Genomic DNA, 19,022 nt, shown 5'->3' on the forward strand with positions numbered 1-19,022 from the left:
CCAGCTGTGCGTTGACCTCGAGAACGAGCCACCGATGGTATCGAAGCTTACACAAGAGCACTGTATCTCTACTTTTGAGCAAAATTGGCGAAAATAAAAGTTGACCCCTCCCTGCAAAATACCGTTTTAAGATCACATACACTAAAAACTACTGCGAGAGGAAATCCAATTAGTGACCTTAATTAGCTAAGATCAAGTGGTTCCAGCCTCCTCTGTGCTTCTCACTATTTATTTCTGTAATGGGAAGAGTAGAGTGTTAGCTTTGCAGGGACCTGCATGGAAAATACTGAAACATGAACATGCATGTCATTGACATTGCACAGATGCACAGATGAATGTAGCCTCGAATCTATCCCTCGGTTCCAGGCCGCTTCACAAGAAGTCTGGGATCGAGGCTAAGATAAATGCATCCATTTCCTGTTCTATTTCCGTTTACATTTCAACATCCTGGTTTTGCACGAGCCCCTCCCACTCCAGTTAGATTTACTTGTACCGTATATCTTCTAATTTATCGGACACTTCTAATTACCCCAGACACTCTTTTGGGCAATTTTCGTTGTTCTAATACAACGGACACTCCAGTACTTTAATATTACATTTGTTCTAAATATCCGGACAATATCTTGAAAAGTTGAGTTACCATTCATAGACGGCAAGTAAGACTTGGAGTGCTGCAGTTAGATAGCTTTGAGTAGCTAGTTTTAGATAGTTAGTGCAACTATTCAGTCGTACCTTGTTCTATTAAACTTAGCTAGCTCGCATGCAGCTGCTTGCTTGTTCTAATTATTCCGGACACTTCGCATGCTCTGTTCCAATTATACCCGGACAATTTCCAAAATAATTATTTTTTGCTGTCCGATAAATTAGAAGATATACGGTATGTACTCAGAAAACAAGCTTTTGAACAAGCAGCAAACAATCAAGCAAACAAACTGCAAGATTACAAATTACACTGGACTAAAGTTTGGCCCATCGTAAGGACTAGAGAAAAAGTGGTGCAAGGTAAATCCTTATTGCAGCTTAATTAATACAACAGTTTCAATATAAATTGTTTTATGATCATAGCTCTCATTAAAAGGCTCACCTTTGGCCAGACACAAGCTTCTCTGTTTGAGTGTAAAACATGTACATCCCTGGCAAAATTTTTTACTAATGCTTCTATAATTAATTAGTCTAAGAGAATATTAAAGTGTGGCAATTAGTACAACCAGTAGGTTGTACATAGGATTGACAGTGCAGTTGTGCGTGTTTGCACACATTTTGATAGTGCTATAGGCAAATAAGTACATGTAAAACTAAAATATAAGAACACAGATAACGATGAGAGGGATAGCAAAAAGTTTCCGTTGGATAAAGCATAGATACACGAAAGAAAGGGATAGGCAACACCCAGCACTTCCGTTGGATGAGGCGAGTTGCTAAAAAGGGGCGTGTAATGAGCAAAAAGGGGTGTGTGCACTCAAAATGTCAGTAAAGATATTAATAGTTTGTAGTATTATAGCAAACTGTGCTCTTGAGGAGACACCAGATACACTTAGACATAGGCTATTAATCTTTTAGAGCTACTATATGCAAGTGATGAGGAAGTGAGCTCCAAAGGGGGTGTCATTACACTCTACAAACCATAACAGGTCTGTTCCCAAGTCCTTCAAATGCCATCTCTTCGATCACACAATACAGATAAAGATACTTGTGTTCCACTTTCTAATACCTAAACTGTGTCTTAGAGCACTTCAAACTAGATTACCATGTACAGTAAGAGCAGGAGAGGTACGCAAACTTTCTGGACTTCGGACAAACGTTTCATGATGCTGCTACTACTTCACTGCATTGAGAGGTAGAAAATATGCTTTGTTCCATGCAGTTATAAACACACTTTAATTCTGTGAAACGTACATGTTATAAAATTATTTCATATTGGAGATATAGGTACATAAACTGACAAATCGGTGTTTTTTCACACAAATCAAGCTGAATAAAAGAAAGCTCGGCACTAACATAGCAACTGTAGCTATCAGTAGTGCTGGGTGTATGTGTGCATGATGCTTGATTGCTTTGAATTTCTCTTTTAGGCCCCCTACGAGAAAAATAAGCAGATATAGGGATCATTGTGTACTTTCTTGAGCGCAACTCGCCTCTAACCAGAGGGTGTGACGTCACACACTGCATTTACCTAGCATCACGTGAGGCGTTGCCTATCCCTTTCTTTCGTGTATCTATGGATAAAGGCTATATAGTTGCGTTTAATGAGCAAAAAGGGGCGTGTGCACTAAAATATGGATTATGGTCTATTTTAAAGCTGCTTATATATAATATTCAGAGTAAGTGATCTCTAAAGGGGGTGTCAGTGTACTCACTGCATGGTCTGTTTTCAGGTCCTTCTTTTCGATAACACAATTGATAGAGAAAGATACTTGCATTCCACTTTCTACCTTATAATTATAACCTGTGTCTTGGAGCACTTTATACAATATACAGTAAGAGCAGGAGAGGTATATGGAAACTTTTGTAGACTTTTGACAAACGTAGATACCCAGTAGTGTTGCGTGGGCATGATGCAGGATTGCTCTTGTACGCTCCAGTCGTCTACAAGAAAACTATAAAAGCAGATAATTATCGGAATAAGGGAAGCATGCAGTATGTACGTTCTTGAGCGTAACTAGCCTCAAACCAGAGGGTGTGACATCACACACTGCATTTGCCTAGCATCACGTGAGGCGTTGTCTATCCCTCTCTTTCATAAGAATAAGTGTGATAAGTTATAGTTATAACACGGGCACGAGGGATGTATGGAATATATTGCACTGAAGCACGAGGGCGCCAGCCCCGAGGGCTGAGTGCAATATATGCCATGCAGCCCGAGTGCACGTGTTATAACTAGTTTATATCCCGAGGGCATAGCAACATAACACTGTCCTAGTAACACAATATAAACAGCACAAAAAAAGACAGAGACAACTCTAGACACAGCTCCATCTCTTCTCTCTTCTAGACGCCAGTATCTGCAGCGTATAAGATTGGCATGACCGACGAATGGCTTGACACAAAATTGTTGGAGTGAAATCTGCAAAACAGCCCCACCCCACTTCTGGTGCTGCAAAAACAGCCCCGCCCCACTTACTGCTGCAAAGAAACAGCCCCACCCCACTACTCAGTGAATACTAGCTGCTGGTCTACGCTCGGCCTCATAACCAAGCCAAGAAAGCTCACTTCTACACTGCTGCAAAACAGCTCATGCCCCCAGCAAAAAGAGCTACTTCTAGTGCTACGGTGAAGCAGAATTGACATGCATCACGATGTCGAGGACTAGGTCGATCTAGGAACACAGAATCTTCCACAAAATAAATCTTGGACAATTTTAAAACCTGCACGGTTGCAAGAAGAAACTCCAGCAGTGCTGAACATTCATTCCTGCATGGCTGGACATACTTTGATACTTGTTATTTCTCATGCGTATTAATTTAATTTTAATTTAATTGTCTGTCTAATTGCCAGAGGGGCGTTTTGCGGTCAGTGCAATATGACTTTGCGGTCAGTGCAATATGACTTTCAGCAGTGCAATATGCTTCATATTGCACTTGGCAACAACGTAGCAACGGGATATAATTCAATAATAATATATTTTTGTGCTTAGTTATCGAGGCACATGGGCGGGTATATAGTAGTCAGTTGGTTTGTCTGTCTGTCTGTTTGTGATTTCTGAGCCTGCTCACCTGGATGCCATAGCACTGCGTTTACAGCATGGTTAGCCTTCACACAACAAGTTATTAGTTTTAATAATGACATATTTTGCTTCGTTGTCGAATAAAAGCGAGCAAAAGCTTGAACTTACACGTTGGCCATAATTATTATAGAACTCTCTATAATTATATGCCCGGCTTTAATTCGAGGCACTGATTTTACAGCCACGTGGATACAAATTATTTGTTTTCATGGGAAGAGACTCCATGCTTTGGGTTACAGACATCTCGTTGCACAAAATAGCATGTGTTTAGCTAGTACACGTAGGCTGCATACATTGTCATGTGTTTGTTTATCAAGTTGATACCTGTGTATGACATCATACATGTGCACAACCTGTATAATGATATTCATTTCAATGAAATTCATTTGCAGCCCATAATTATAGAGTAAGTCGTCAGGAATCAAGAATTATTGAGGGAAAAGAATTAGAAATACAATGCACAAACAAAATGATATCGATAGGCATAGTTATAGGTATGTTAACTAGCGAAAACTTGGATGAGCCATAATTGGCTGAGTACAAGCTAATCTCAGAGCTCTGTAATCACAATAATTATAAGCAGCTAGAATAACACATTATTAAGCTGCTGCTATTCTTTATGGTATTGCTGCCATAAAACTATAGGTTATAAGGAGCTCCGACCACAATCAAGAGCTAGCTGTAAAGTTAATTATGCCTCGATACGAAACCGCACGAGGGATACGGTAAAGCTGACTGCATGTGTGTGTGTGTGTGTGTGTGTGTGTGTGTGTGTGTGTGTATTCCAGCTGTAACTGCTCAATGGCTGCAATGCGACAAACACTAACAGCTTCTATAGAGTTCCAGCCACGTTCTCTTGGATTTTGATTTGTGGATTTGCAAACTAAAGCTTTGTTCTCCAGTTATGGCTAATTTTGAATGCATGCTGTTGCAATCTCTTCAAAATCTTACGTAGCATCATCTGTTTGCACAAAGTTTCTATTCGAGTTAGCCTTGCACTAAAGCGCTATATCTCTTTGTTACTTACAAGAGTCTGAAAAGAGCTGTAATGCTGTACTGCTATAGCCATTGCGAACTTTAACCTATTACAGATACAGGGGCGGACTCAGGAATCTTGATGGGGAAAGCTAATTATTATAATAAAAAAATCATCTGCTTTTCAAGCCTATTAGCTACTTTGCAACAAATCACGATGTTTTTCCTGCATGACTCATCAATAATAATTGTTCATGCTCAGTTAAACCATAAATTGAAGAGCTAGAGGGATTGGAAATGGCTGGTACCCTCGAGTAACATCGAGTAACATCCGCGCTACGCTGCGATTTAATTGAGGCTCACAACAATACCAATATACTGTAAGTAACTGTGCTCAGTCCGTGCAACTCACTTACATTTCAAGGTATATACCTATTGTAGTCGTCATAACCAGCACGCTTACACGTTACAGTTCCACTAGCTCCAAAACAGCCTTGGAAATAGATTAATGTCAAACTAAAGGGCTGAGGAGAACCACCCAATAATTATAAAACCATATAAACCAACAATTTGGGCCTGGAACAATGGCTGTTAAAGCCACCACCCGAACAGAAGGAGTGCCCTGGCTGAGGACAGCGCCCACCCCCCGAGCGGGTCCCTATAAATTATTGAAACCCCTTAACCGAGCTGGCTGTCCCCCAGCCCGAGCTCGTGGTGTGAAACTAGGGAGGCCAACCCCAAGCAGGCGAAAGGGGGAGGTCTCTATCAAGGTAACTGATACTGCACGTGGATGGCAACCCTACTGCGCATGTGCAGTCAATTACCTGATGCAACCACACCCAGGAACCTCAGCCCTTCTGCTGCCATTAACCATTGTTTAGTGCACTCCCAAAACACACTATGTCTCTTTTTACTGGGTGTGGTCAGTCATTAGCAAGTACTACACGTAGCTCGTGGACTAAGCGTGTTATAAAATGCTGAAAGAGATGATGTCTTGAAGAAACACAATTTTCTTATTTTTAGAGAATTACCCGGAAACAATTTTGCTTAATAGCCTCGTTCATAGGGCGTAGCGCGGAGAGTTTTCGAGGCTCCACTGCAGATTCAATGTAAAAGCATGGCGTGCACCACTCCATTTCCAATCTCTCTAACTCTTCAATCTATGGTTATAAACTGGGTGTGGCCATGACAATGTAATATAGTGCATGTATGCAGTGGGTTAATAGCTAGCTCTACATTCTATCCTTCAGACTTGTCATCAAGGCCAGGAGGGTGCTTAAGCCTCCAAAGCTCCCACTGGATCCTTCACTGACAGATACACCCTTTTTCTGCGCATGTGCATTCAAAGATGCGTAACTACAACGGCTGAATTTCGGTAGCCCTACAGAATAGTAATTTAAATACTTGGAAGGTTATCAAAACATGCACCGTACATTACTCAACTGTTGTTAATAACAGAGTCCACTAGTAATACTATAATTATGCCGGGTGTATATATACAGGCTTCCGTAAAAATTATTAGATTTCTGATAATAAAATATAATGTGGGCCAGTAGCTATAAGTGATCCTGAGTCCTGAGTTAGTCGTGAAGCTTGTCACAGACCTGCTTTGGTTATCCCAGACGTTTCTGGTTTTATCCATGCATCCATCCATGCAATCGTCCCCATGAATCACTTTATGCAATCAAGCTGTATGAAGTTTGTTTACTAATCTAACTTTAGAGGGATATATAGCAGTGGCGGATCCAGGAAAAATGAAAGGGGGGTTCCAAACTAACAAGCGCGCAGCGCGACTTTTTGGGGGTTACGCCCACTTTCGGTCACAGTGACTAGGGAAAATCCCATACTCAGCCAGGGGAAGTCCCATAATAGACTTGCCAGTGTAGAGCTAGCTAGCTGCCACGAACAGTCAACTAGCTAGCCTAGGCTAACCTGAACACTCTTTTGGCAGTTGATACATCAAAACAACAGGTACAATCATTGAATCAAATTACAATAACTACAAAAACTGATTAATAGCTAGCTGGTGTCATTAAGCCTTCTAAAGTTAACTTCAAAAGGGGGGGTCAAGGGACCCTATGCACCCTCCTCTGGATCCGCCACTGTATAGTTCAAATAGATATTTGTAATCAATTGTCCAAAATCGATTTTCATAGACAATTGATTTCGACAGATCACTCACGTACGTAATATTTAAAAATTTGAAAATTGTTGTCAAAAATCGATTTCATATCTGATGCACACAAGTTACGTTCTCTAAATTGTTGCAAACGGCGTTCCATATACACATTCTAGTTTCCTTAGTAACAGCAAATCCTCCTCAGGAGAAACAGAAAGCTGTGTCTGTAATGATCAATCCTGATTTTGTTGTCCGATTTTGCAAGATCATGTTCAGACAGAGCAACTTAGTATAGTTGATACGCCGTTTGCGACAATTCACTAACACAATTCAATCGTATATAATTTTGTAAAAGCTACTCTAGTATAACTCTTTCATTAATTTTATTAATCAGTGCCGTATATAGTTGTGGAAATGACTGATGACAGCCAGTCATGTAATACTCCCCTGCACACTGCTGCAAGCCGTGGGGACTCAGATGAGGTCAGAGAACTGTTGAAAACAAAGCAATATGAAGTCAACGTCAGAAACTCACACAACCAAACATCTCTTCATCTTGCATGTGCTAATGGTCATCTCGATACGGTTTGGACACTAGCCAATGACTTTGGTGCTGATATAGGAGCTATTGATAATGATGAAAATACACCATTGCTTTTTGCTGCTAAGAACAAACATGTGCAAATAATTATAATGTTGCTTCTATTATCAATGAGTAGTAGACACCTCTTCAACGGAGACTACGTGTTTTGTTCGTTTAGCCGTAGTCAGATGGATTCTCATCATGTTAAACTCTTTGAGGATGTCCTCTTCGAGTATTACAATGATTCTGAAGCAGTGGAGAAAACTATGCGTCTGATAAGTAAATTCTTTGTTGATTATATTCAATTCAAGGATTATAAAGATGATGGCTTTATTGCATTGCTTGTAGCTGCATCACTCGGTCTCAAAGACTTGATTAATCGACTAGTTACACAGAATAAAGTAGACCTGAATATTAGGGGATTCTGTGGCTTGTCTGTTCTCCACTGTGCCTGTTTTGGAGGACACATCCTGCTCGTGGAGAATCTTATTTCAGAACATCTTATGGACCTTTCTGTTAAGGATACACAAGGGAACTCAGTTTTGCATTACGCAACTTTAAAGGGGACTCCCTATGAATGCTATGATGGTCACATAGAACTGATCGATAAACTGGTTATGAAGTATGGCCTCAATCCCACAGGTAGAAATGATAAAGGAGCTACACCTCTACATATTGCAGCCACATACGGACATGTTGAAACAGTGAGACACCTGATTAGCAAGCACAGTGCTGATATTGATTGCACTAACAACTACAACAATACACCATTGATGGGTGCTGCGCTGAATGGTCGTGTGCATGTTTTGGATATGCTAATCAAAGAATTCAACAACAGTTGTCATGTCCGAGGTTACAGCGGTCGTACTCTACTTCACCAAGCATGCGATGGTGGTCATATAGAACTAATAGACAAATTAGTGGTTGAATATGGCCTCAATCCCGCAGATAAAGATAATGATGGTAACACACCTCTACATATTGCAGCCGTTAAAGGACATATTGAAACAGTGAGACACCTGATTAGCAAGCACAGTGCTGATATTGATTACACTAACAACTACAACAATACACCATTGATGGGTGCTGCGCTGAATGGTCGTGTGCATGTTTTGGATATGCTAATCAAAGAATTCAACAGCAGTTGTCAAGTCCGAGATGACAATGGTTATACTCTCCTTCACTATGCATGTGATGGTGGTCATATAGAAATGATAGACAAATTAGTGCTTGAATATGGCCTCAATCCCGCAGATAAAGATAATGATGGTAACACACCTCTACATGTTGCAGCCGTTAAAGGACATGTTGAAACAGTGAGACACCTGATTAGCAAGCACAGTGCTGATATTAATTGCACTAATAATCAGAACAATACACCATTGATGGGTGCTGCGCTGAATGGTCGTGTGCATGTTTTGGATATGCTAATCAAAGAATTCAACAGCAGTTGTCATGTCCGAGGTTGCTACGGTTATACTCTCCTTCACTATGCATGCGATGGTGGTCATATAGAACTGATAGACAAATTAGTGCTTGAATATGGCCTCAATCCCGCAGATAAAAATAATGATGGTAACACACCTCTACATGTTGCAGCCATTGCAGGACGTGTTGAAACAGTGAGACACCTGATTAGCAAGCACAGTGCTGATATTGATTGCACTAACAACTACAACAATACACCATTGATACTAGCTGTGTTTCATGGTTGTGTGTATGTTTTGGATATGCTAATCAAAGAATTCAACAACAGTTGTCATGTCCGAGGTTACAGCGGTCGTACTCTACTTCACCAAGCATGCGATGGTGGTCATATAGAACTAATAGACAAATTAGTGGTTGAATATGGCCTCAATCCCGCAGATAAAGATAATGATGGTAACACACCTCTACATATTGCAGCCGTTAAAGGACATATTGAAACAGTGAGACACCTGATTAGCAAGCACAGTGCTGATATTGATTGCACTAACAACTACAACAATACACCATTGATGGGTGCTGCGCTGAATGGTCGTGTGCATGTTTTGGATATGCTAATCAAAGAATTCAACAGCAGTTGTCAAGTCCGAGATGACAATGGTTATACTCTCCTTCACTATGCATGTGATGGTGGTCATATAGAAATGATAGACAAATTAGTGCTTGAATATGGCCTCAATCCCGCAGATAAAGATAATGATGGTAACACACCTCTACATATTGCAGCCGTTAAAGGACATGTTGAAACAGTGAGACACCTGATTAGCAAGCACAGTGCTGATATTGATTGCACTAATAATCAGAACAATACACCATTGATGGGTGCTGCGCTGTCTGGTCGTGTGCATGTTTTGGATATGCTAATCAAAGAATTCAACAGCAGTTGTCATGTCCGAGGTTGCTACGGTTATACTCTCCTTCACTATGCATGCGATGGTGGTCATATAGAACTGATAGACAAATTAGTGCTTGAATATGGCCTCAATCCCGCAGATAAAAATAATGATGGTAACACACCTCTACATGTTGCAGCCATTGCAGGACGTGTTGAAACAGTGAGACACCTGATTAGCAAGCACAGTGCTGATATTGATTGCACTAACAACTACAACTATACACCATTGATACTAGCTGCGCTGAATGGTGGTGTGCATGTTTTGGATATGCTAATCAAAGAATTCAACAGCAGTTGTCATGTCCGAGGTTACAATGGTTATACTCTCCTTCACTATGCATGCGATGGTGGTCATATAGAAATGATAGACAAATTAGTGCTTGAATATGGCCTCAATCTCGCAGATAAAGGTAATGATGGTAACACACCTCTACATATTGCAACCATGAGAGGACGTGTTGAAACAGTGAGACACCTGATTAGCAAGCACAGTGCTGATATTGATTGCACTAATAATCAGAACAATACACCATTGATGCGACCTGCACTGAATGGTTGTGTGCATGTTTTGGATATGCTAATCAAAGAATTCAACAGCAGTTGTCATGTCCGAGGTTACAATGGTTATACTCTCCTTCACTGTGCATGCAATGGTGGTCATATAGAACTGATAGACAAATTAGTGCTTGAATATGGCCTCAATCTCGCAGATAAAGGTAATGATGGTAACACACCTCTACATATTGCAACCATGAGAGGACGTGTTGAAACAGTGAGACACCTGATTAGCAAGCACAGTGCTGATATTGATTGCACTAACAACTACAACAATACACCATTGATACTAGCTGCGCTGAATGGTGGTGTGCATGTTTTGGATATGCTAATCAAAGAATTCAACAGCAGTTGTCATGTCCGAGGTTACAATGGTTATACTCTCCTTCACTGTGCATGCGATGGTGGTCATATAGAACTGATAGACAAATTAGTGCTTGAATATGGCCTCAATCCCGCAGATAAAGATAATGATGGTAACACACCTCTACATATTGCAGCCGTTAAAGGACATGTTGAAACAGTGAGACACCTGATTAGCAAGCACAGTGCTGATATTGATTGCACTAACAACTACAACAATGCACCATTGATGGGTGCTGCGCTGAATGGTCGTGTGCATGTTTTGGATATGCTAATCAAAGAATTCAACAGCAGTTGTCATGTCCGAGATTACAATGGTTATACTCTCCTTCACTATGCATGCCGTGGTGGTCATATAGAAATGATAGACAAATTAGTGCTTGAATATGGCCTCAATCCCGCAGATAAAGATAATGATGGTAACACACCTCTACATATTGCAGCCGTTAAAGGACATGTTGAAACAGTGAGACACCTGATTAGCAAGCACAGTGCTGATATTGATTGCACTAACAACTACAACAATACACCATTGATGGGTGCTGCGCGGAAGGGTCGTGTGCATGTTTTGGATATGCTAATCAAAGAATTCAACAGCAGTTGTCATGTCCGAGGTTGCTACGGTTATACTCTCCTTCACTATGCATGCGATGGTGGTCATATAGAACTGATAGACAAATTAGTGCTTGAATATGGCCTCAATCCCGCAGATAAAAATAATGATGGTAACACACCTCTACATGTTGCAGCCATTGCAGGACGTGTTGAAACAGTGAGACACCTGATTAGCAAGCACAGTGCTGATATTGATTGCACTAACAACTACAACTATACACCATTGATACTAGCTGCGCTGAATGGTGGTGTACATGTTTTGGATATGCTAATCAAAGAATTCAACAGCAGTTGTCATGTCCGAGGTTACAATGGTTATACTCTCCTTCACTATGCATGCGATGGTGGTCATATAGAAATGATAGACAAATTAGTGCTTGAATATGGCCTCAATCCCGCAGATAAAGATAATGATGGTAACACACCTCTACATATTGCAACCTCCATTAAAGGACGTGTTGAAACAGTGAGACACCTGATTAGCAAGCACAGTGCTGATGTTGATTGCACTAATAATCAGAACAATACACCATTGATACTAGCTGCGCTGAATGGTCGTGTGCATGTTTTGGATATGCTAATCAAAGAATTCAACAGCAGTTATCATGTCCGAGGTTACAATGGTTATACTCTCCTTCACTGTGCATGCAATGGTGGTCATATAGAACTGATAGACAAATTAGTGCTTGAATATGGCCTCAATCTCGCAGATAAAGGTAATGATGGTAACACACCTCTACATATTGCAACCATGAGAGGACGTGTTGAAACAGTGAGACACCTGATTAGCAAGCACAGTGCTGATATTGATTGCACTAACAACTACAACTATACACCATTGATACTAGCTGCGCTGAATGGTGGTGTGCATGTTTTGGATATGCTAATCAAAGAATTCAACAGCAGTTGTCATGTCCGAGGTTACAATGGTTATACTCTCCTTCACTATGCATGCGATGGTGGTCATATAGAAATGATAGACAAATTAGTGCTTGAATATGGCCTCAATCCCGCAGATAAAGATAATGATGGTAACACACCTCTACATATTGCAGCCGTTAAAGGACATGTTGATACAGTGAGACACCTGATTAGCAAGCACAGTGCTGATATTGATTGCACTAATAATCAGAACAATACACCATTGATGCTAGCTGCACTGGGTGATCGTGTGCATGTTTTGGATATGCTAATCAAAGAATTCAATAGCAGTTGTCATGTCCGAGATTACAATGGTTATACTCTCCTTCACTATGCATGCGATGGTGGTCATATAGAACTGATAGACAAATTAGTGCTTGAATATGGCCTCGATCTCGCAGATAAAGATAATAATGGTAACACACCTCTACATGTTGCAGCCATTAAAGGACATGTTGAAACAGTAAGACTTTTGATTACTCAACACAAAATTGATATAATCACTAATAATGTTTACTCTACCCCATTGTGTTTAGCAGCTGAAGGTGGTCATGAGATCGCGATTCATGCCTTTATTAAAGAGTTTAAATGCAACCCACATAACAGAGGCTACAATGGTCAAACTCTGCTTCACTATGCTTGCCAAAATGGTCACGTAGAACTATTGAATAAATTGGTAGTCGAGTATAAGGTAGATCCATCAATTAGAGACAACGATGGGAACACACCACTGCATATTTTGTGTCGTACTCCGCATACTGAAGAAGAGAAGCTGAGAACAATGCTTTGCAAGTACCAGTACTGGACAGTGTTTCAAGTTAATAATAATGGCAACACTCCTCTTCACACATCAACTCTCTACGAACAAGCTCATTGTGCACGCTTACTATTGCAGAAGTACAATGCTCCACTTTTTGTGCGAAACAAAGATGGGAAGACTGCCCTTGATCTAGCTAAAACTCAGAGAAGCCATGAAATTGTTAAAATTTTCAAAAATCATAATTCTGAAATACAGTCTATCTACCGGCAGCTAGATAAACTTGCTAAACAAGAGTTTGGTGGTGAAAAAAACCTCACCAGAATATTTATTGTAGGTCATCCAGGTGCTGGGAAATCCACGCTTGTTGAAACTATCAAAACAGAAGGTTTTATTAGCTACTTCAGCACATTAACTGTTTCCCCTCACACTCCAGGCATTATTCCAAGTACTTATGACAGTAGTGCTTATGGAAGAATAATAATCTATGATTTTGCTGGTGATTCCGAGTACTACTCCTCACATGCTGCAATTATGGAGTCAATCAACACATCAAAAGGAAGTAATATATATTTGATAGTTTGTGATTTGAGTAAAGGCGAAGAAGCTGCTGTCACTAAATACAGCTACTGGCTTTCATTTCTATCGTACAATATTAAGCAATTCTCAAACACGATTATCCTACCAGTGGGAAGCCACGCTGATGTAATCAACAAAACGTCAGTTGAACAAGTGTTACGTGTTCTTGACAGCGTATCCCAAAAGTTCTGTAGCAGCTCCAAGATTGATGATTTTCAAATTGAACAAAGTGTTTCTCTTGATTGTCGTAAACGAGGGGCTGTAGTAAATTACATAAAGGAACTCACTAAGAAATTCTCCAATTTAGTATCCCTTTCCCCAGAGACAAGCACACTCTTGGGATTGTTGAAGAAAGACTTTGAACATGTTCCAGCTTGCAAAGTAAGCCTCCTTATCTCTCACATAGAAGAGACTGGAATTCCACTGCCACTAAATTCTTCATTGCTATACCTTCTCATAAGAGAGTTACATGATTTGGGTCTGCTAATGGTGATAGAGAGAGAAGGGGACTCCATTGAGAACCATATAATAATTCTCAAGATATCAACATTCACATCAGATGTACACAAAAAACTCTTTTCAGAGTCTGCTAAAGCTGACCTCACCAAGCATATCGATCAACTCAAGCTCAGCGTAGGCATTATTCCAGAATCACTACTGGAAAGAGTACTACCAGAGTACATCACAAAAGAAAGTCTACTTAAGTTGCAGTACTGTCAAGAAATTGAGAATTTGTACGTGGAAGAGGACCACAGTCTTTTTCAACTCACTTCTGGGCCAGTACCAACAGAAAATGCCACTAAAGAGAACTCTCATTTATTTTTCCCTGCTTTATGTGATCTCAAGCTCGAGGAAATTCAATGGCCTAAATCCGAAGGTGATAAGATTACTTTGGGATGGTATGCTAAATGTGATTGTAACAGCTTTGACTTCTTCCCAACACGATTTCTTCATGTGCTTATCGTTCATCTCTCCCACAACTTTGCATTAAAACAAAGCTTGCCTACAAGCCACCAGATCTCTATAGTAACTACAGATTCTTCTGCTGATAATAGTTCTTTGATTGCAAAGGTGTATGCTGCCAATCCTCGCTGTCATGTCTGGTCGACTGGTCTCCATTGGCTTATGAAGAACGGAGTGGAAGTATTTGTCGATATGCCTAAAGATGCAGATAGTAAAGATCTGATTGTACTAGCAAGAAGTGACATTGAAGATAAAATCGAATGTTTCAACACTCTGCAACTAGTTATTCAGAAGGTAGTCAAAGCCAAAGTTGAATTCTGTGCTAGTATAATGCCTACTGTTTACCTTCTTGATTCGAGCAATCTCAAGGATGAACTTTTTAGAAATGCACCGAAATATGCTCTAATAGATATTGAAGAAGCACTTGTAGAAGGCACTAAGCGAGTCATGGATAAAGAAGGACGATGCTTCTCCACTCCTATCAAAGAATGGATCAGCCCAACAAGATGGGCCATATCTTACTGGAGTAAGTTTTACACACACATACCCCCATATTTAATTTATTTTATGGTACTTACAGATTTATTTTTTCCAATGGATACCTTCTTGGTTCATTCTGCTTTGCAAGAAGTAAAGGATGCTCAATGGAAACTGCTAGGAATGAGTCTTCCCCCAATCCCCTGGAACAAATTAGATGACATTGACAAAAATGAATCATCATTCTCTGGTGACATTGCTAAGAAAGAAGAAGTAATTCGACTGTGGATGTCTCAAGAACCCACCTGGATAGTGTTGGTAGACGCTCTCAGTCAATCTGCATATGGATGGTCACAGAATTCTAGTCAAATCTCACGAGAGCATAGTAAGTGTAGTAACTAGCCCTATTTATAAGCTAGCCGGTCGCATGCTATATATAGGCTGGTTACAAGCAAACTCTGATTGATTGAAACAGTGGGCGAGGATATCACCCCATGCAGTGGGCGCAGGGCCCCAACATAGGAACAATAGAATAAATATACGCATGCGTAAATGATGATCATATAAATAACATAAGAGTAAATACTGTCCATTACAGTAAGTACCTCACAATTATTGCTAAATAATGCCTATATAATAATTATGTACTGTTTATTCAATCGTGTATTATAGATGTGCCTCTACAAAGGAACATTCTTGAAAACGATTCATCTCTTCGTCCTGATGAAGAGTTTCTCCAATCATTTGCTGCCATCATTGGCTCTCGTTGGCAGTGTCTTGCTTTTCCCCTCTCCCTCACTTCTGAAGACATTGTGAGCATCAAGAGAGAGACAAGAGGAGCAGAGCCGACCAGACAAGCACTCGTCATGCTACAGAAGTGGGCAGCCAGGGAGACGGCAACTTATGGTCAGTTGAGAGAGAGACTCCGTACACTCTCAGTGTTTCATATCTGAGAAAAGTATTATGTAGATAATTATAGCTGTTTACGATAATGTATCACCTTGTTTGTGTCAATGATTTTTCAGAACTCAACAATTCACAAATAATTACTTCTGCACTTTTATTTTTACACTTTCCAGTATATATAACTTAAAAAAAAGCACATAATTTTGTTAGCCTTTACTAATTTCTTAATATTGTCAATTCTTATAATGCTTCCCGAAGTAATTTTTGTACTGCAGCTAGAGCTTCAACTAGTGTTGTACAAAACTCCTGTAACAGCTCCAAGATTGATGATTTATAAAGCGTTGCTTTTGATGTCGTAAACGAGAAGCTGTAAATGACTTATTGTCCTCTGTCGGATTTTCCCCAGAGACAAGCTCTCCTCTGGGATTGTGAAAAATACTTTGACTGCATTAAAGCTTGCAAAGTATATAAGCCTCCTTATCTCTCACATATGAAATTCCGCTCACACCCTAAGAGAGTTACTCGCATCAGATGTACCTATAATCATATATTGTCAAAGTCTGCTAAAGCGGATGTCACCAATTACATCGATCAACTCAAGCTCAGCGTAGTCATAAATTATTACAGAATCGTTGCTGCATGGAAAAAAGTACTACCTGAGTATACCACAAGCTGCAGTACTCCCACGAAATTGAGAATGTGTACGTGGAAGAGTACCACAGTCTCAACTCACTTCAGAACCAGTACCAACTGCATGAGAGTGCCACTAAAGATAAATCTCATCTGCTTTTTTTTTTCTCTCTGGGTGGCAGGTAACAAGATTACCCAGGATTTTATGCTAATTGTGATGTTGGCAGATTTGACTATTTAGATCCTAACGAGTTTTTCATCTCATTTCTCTCACAGCTTTTCATGAAAACTAAAGCTTGCTAACAATTGCAAGCGGATGCTCTCTATAATAACTTCTCAATTTCTGATTCTTCTACTGCTAATATTTCTTTGATTCCAGAGATCCAATTATGCTGCTAATCCTCACTGTCATGATATGTCTGGTCGACTGGTTTACATTGGCTTATGAAGAATGGAGTGGAGGTATTTGTCGATATGCCTAAAGACGCTGATAGGAAAGAACTGATAGTGAAAAGTGGCAACAAAATATATGTGCTCTGCATCTAGTTTCAGAATGTTGTGGAAACAAACTCCTTCTTGATCCGAGCAATCTCAAGGATGAAACTTTTACGAATGCTAGAAATGCACATAAAATAATATGCTCTAAGAGTATTGATGCATGAAGCATTAGCAGAAAGAACTAAGCGATTCATAAAGAAGGACATTACTTCTCTATTCTGATAAGGGACAATGCTTCTCTACATCTGATGAAGATTGGGTCATCCCAAAAGATGGACTACATCTACTGGAGTAAGTTTCAAGCACACGCTCACATGCACATATGCACACACCACCTGTAAATGTTTCATATGTAATCAATGTTTTATTTGTTGTTTCCAATAGTCAAGATATACCCACAACTCTTAATGTTGCGCAGGTACTGAAAATGCCCCACTTCAATCAAAGATTTGATCAGCTCAGGTGATATTCTACTGGAGTAAACAGCATTCAAACCCAACATTTAATTTATGAGCTTAATTATTTCCTTGTACAGATTTGTTGTTTCCGATCGATGAGTCCCTGATTGACTCTGCTTTGAACTGCTTACAGGGATGAATATTTCAATCCATTGGAATAACTTTTTAAACGAAGCATCATTCCCTGTAGCCTCGATCCCAGGCCGATCCGTCTCTTATTGAACGCTATAGGTCGCCTCCGAGCTACATTCCCTGGTGATATTGCCAGATAGTATAATTCGACTGGAAAGTCTCAAGAACCCACCTGGAAAATATTAGTAGAGGTTCTCGCAGTCAACCCACAGGATTGTCCAACAAAACAAGTCAAATCTCACACGAGCACAGTAAGTACATTACCGTATAGCGGGTATATTTTGCGGGTATATTTCGAGGGTATAAACTTTCGCGGAATGACTGTTAGAAAGGTTTTGGTGGAATAGTAGTCTTTTAGTGGGTACATTTAATTAGCGAAAACCACAAACATTTATATACCCTCGAAATATACCCGCTATATATAATAATACGGTATATAAGTTATATAGTTATATTCATTGTAGACGTGCTTCTACACAAGAAAAGCAATCATTTGTCCGATTCCAATCATTTGCTGCCATCATTGGCTCTAGATGGCAGTGTCTTACTTCTCCCTTCTCCCTCACTTCTGAAGACATTGTGAGCATCAAGAGAGAGACAAGAGGAGTAGAGCCTACCAGACAAGCACTCATCATGCTGCATGGTCATGCACTTTTCATGTTCCATATCTGTACCACATTATGTTAGATTTAGCTGCATGCATTCAATTGCACTTACATACTGTAGATATAGCTGTTCAATTCAACACATGTTTGTGTCACTGAACTTTCAGAACTCATGCCTTGCCACTTAAGCAAAAATTACTTTTACACTTCCAATCGTTACTTTTTCTACTGTGTATATGCAACATCTTACGTCCTTCAAAATTAGCACATTTTTGTTACTACTGTACAGTTATTCTAATGTTGTCAATTCTGACATGAATGAAATGAATTTTTGCACTCAGTTCTATAGCTTCAATGGCCAGGTGTGCATGCAATGTCATGACTTAAATATGCATGTATACTGTAAAAACTACATTATTACTCAATACACAGTACAGTAGTTTCGTATAGTTATACAGTATCCTGTTTGTCACAACCATTAGCTATTGACAGTGTGTACTTGTACGAAACTGTACCAGTGCAGTACCTATAAAATAAGCAGTCCTATCGGGAATGGAAACCAGACACCATCTTATCCATGCATAATTATATATAATTCCTGATTATACAGTAACTGTTGCTGATCATGAACATTACAGAAATTAACTTGATATTGAATTTGTATTTAATTATGTATACTTTTCCAATGTCATGCAAGAGTTCAATAATTCAGTGACTATCATTACAATAAATGTGTATCATAAAAACTCGATACAAAACTATTAGTAAAAGCAAGAGTTCAT

General features: G+C 39.8%; 2 protein-coding genes across 6 annotated transcripts; both read left to right on the top strand.

The window, feature by feature from the left end:
• Positions 1 to 490: 490 nt before the first annotated feature.
• Positions 491 to 10,049, top strand: LOC135345451 (serine/threonine-protein phosphatase 6 regulatory ankyrin repeat subunit B-like; the record flags this gene model as incomplete). Its single annotated transcript, XM_064542873.1, has 2 exons — positions 491 to 1,002; positions 7,213 to 10,049. A coding segment is annotated over exon 2 (2,817 nt), but the record flags the coding sequence as incomplete, so codon positions are not given.
• On the top strand, positions 10,028 to 18,571 carry LOC135344760 (uncharacterized). Of its 5 annotated transcripts, none has more exons than XM_064542018.1 (6): positions 10,028 to 15,060; positions 15,115 to 15,396; positions 15,684 to 17,336; positions 17,430 to 17,507; positions 17,581 to 17,886; positions 18,100 to 18,571. In XM_064542018.1, exons 1-3 carry the CDS (start codon positions 10,050 to 10,052, stop codon positions 15,962 to 15,964), a joined length of 5,574 nt encoding a protein of 1,857 aa, XP_064398088.1. In that variant the 5' UTR covers positions 10,028 to 10,049; the 3' UTR covers positions 15,965 to 17,336; positions 17,430 to 17,507; positions 17,581 to 17,886; positions 18,100 to 18,571. The 5 variants fall into 5 exon arrangements, with proteins under 5 accessions (XP_064398088.1, XP_064398086.1, XP_064398087.1 ...); XM_064542016.1 differs by having other exon boundaries at positions 17,464 to 17,507; XM_064542017.1 differs by having other exon boundaries at positions 17,430 to 17,886.
• The last annotated feature ends 451 nt before the right edge of the window (positions 18,572 to 19,022 follow it).

This window comes from Halichondria panicea, chromosome 12 (genome assembly GCF_963675165.1).
Source record: "Halichondria panicea chromosome 12, odHalPani1.1, whole genome shotgun sequence".
In the NCBI taxonomy this organism is placed as follows: domain Eukaryota; kingdom Metazoa; phylum Porifera; class Demospongiae; order Suberitida; family Halichondriidae; genus Halichondria; species Halichondria panicea.

What these genes read in the sequence shown, in the direction of transcription:
- LOC135344760 (XM_064542017.1), top strand. Translation starts at nt 10,050, where the DNA reads ATGCTAATCAAAGAATTCAACAGCAGTTGTCATGTCCGAGGTTACAAT. An exon ending in ATGGGCCATATCTTACTGGA is followed by an intron (nt 15,061 to 15,114) that starts GTAAGTTTTACA and finishes TGGTACTTACAG; the next exon opens with ATTTATTTTTTCCAATGGAT. An exon ending in TCAAATCTCACGAGAGCATA is followed by an intron (nt 15,397 to 15,683) that starts GTAAGTGTAGTA and finishes CGTGTATTATAG; the next exon opens with ATGTGCCTCTACAAAGGAAC.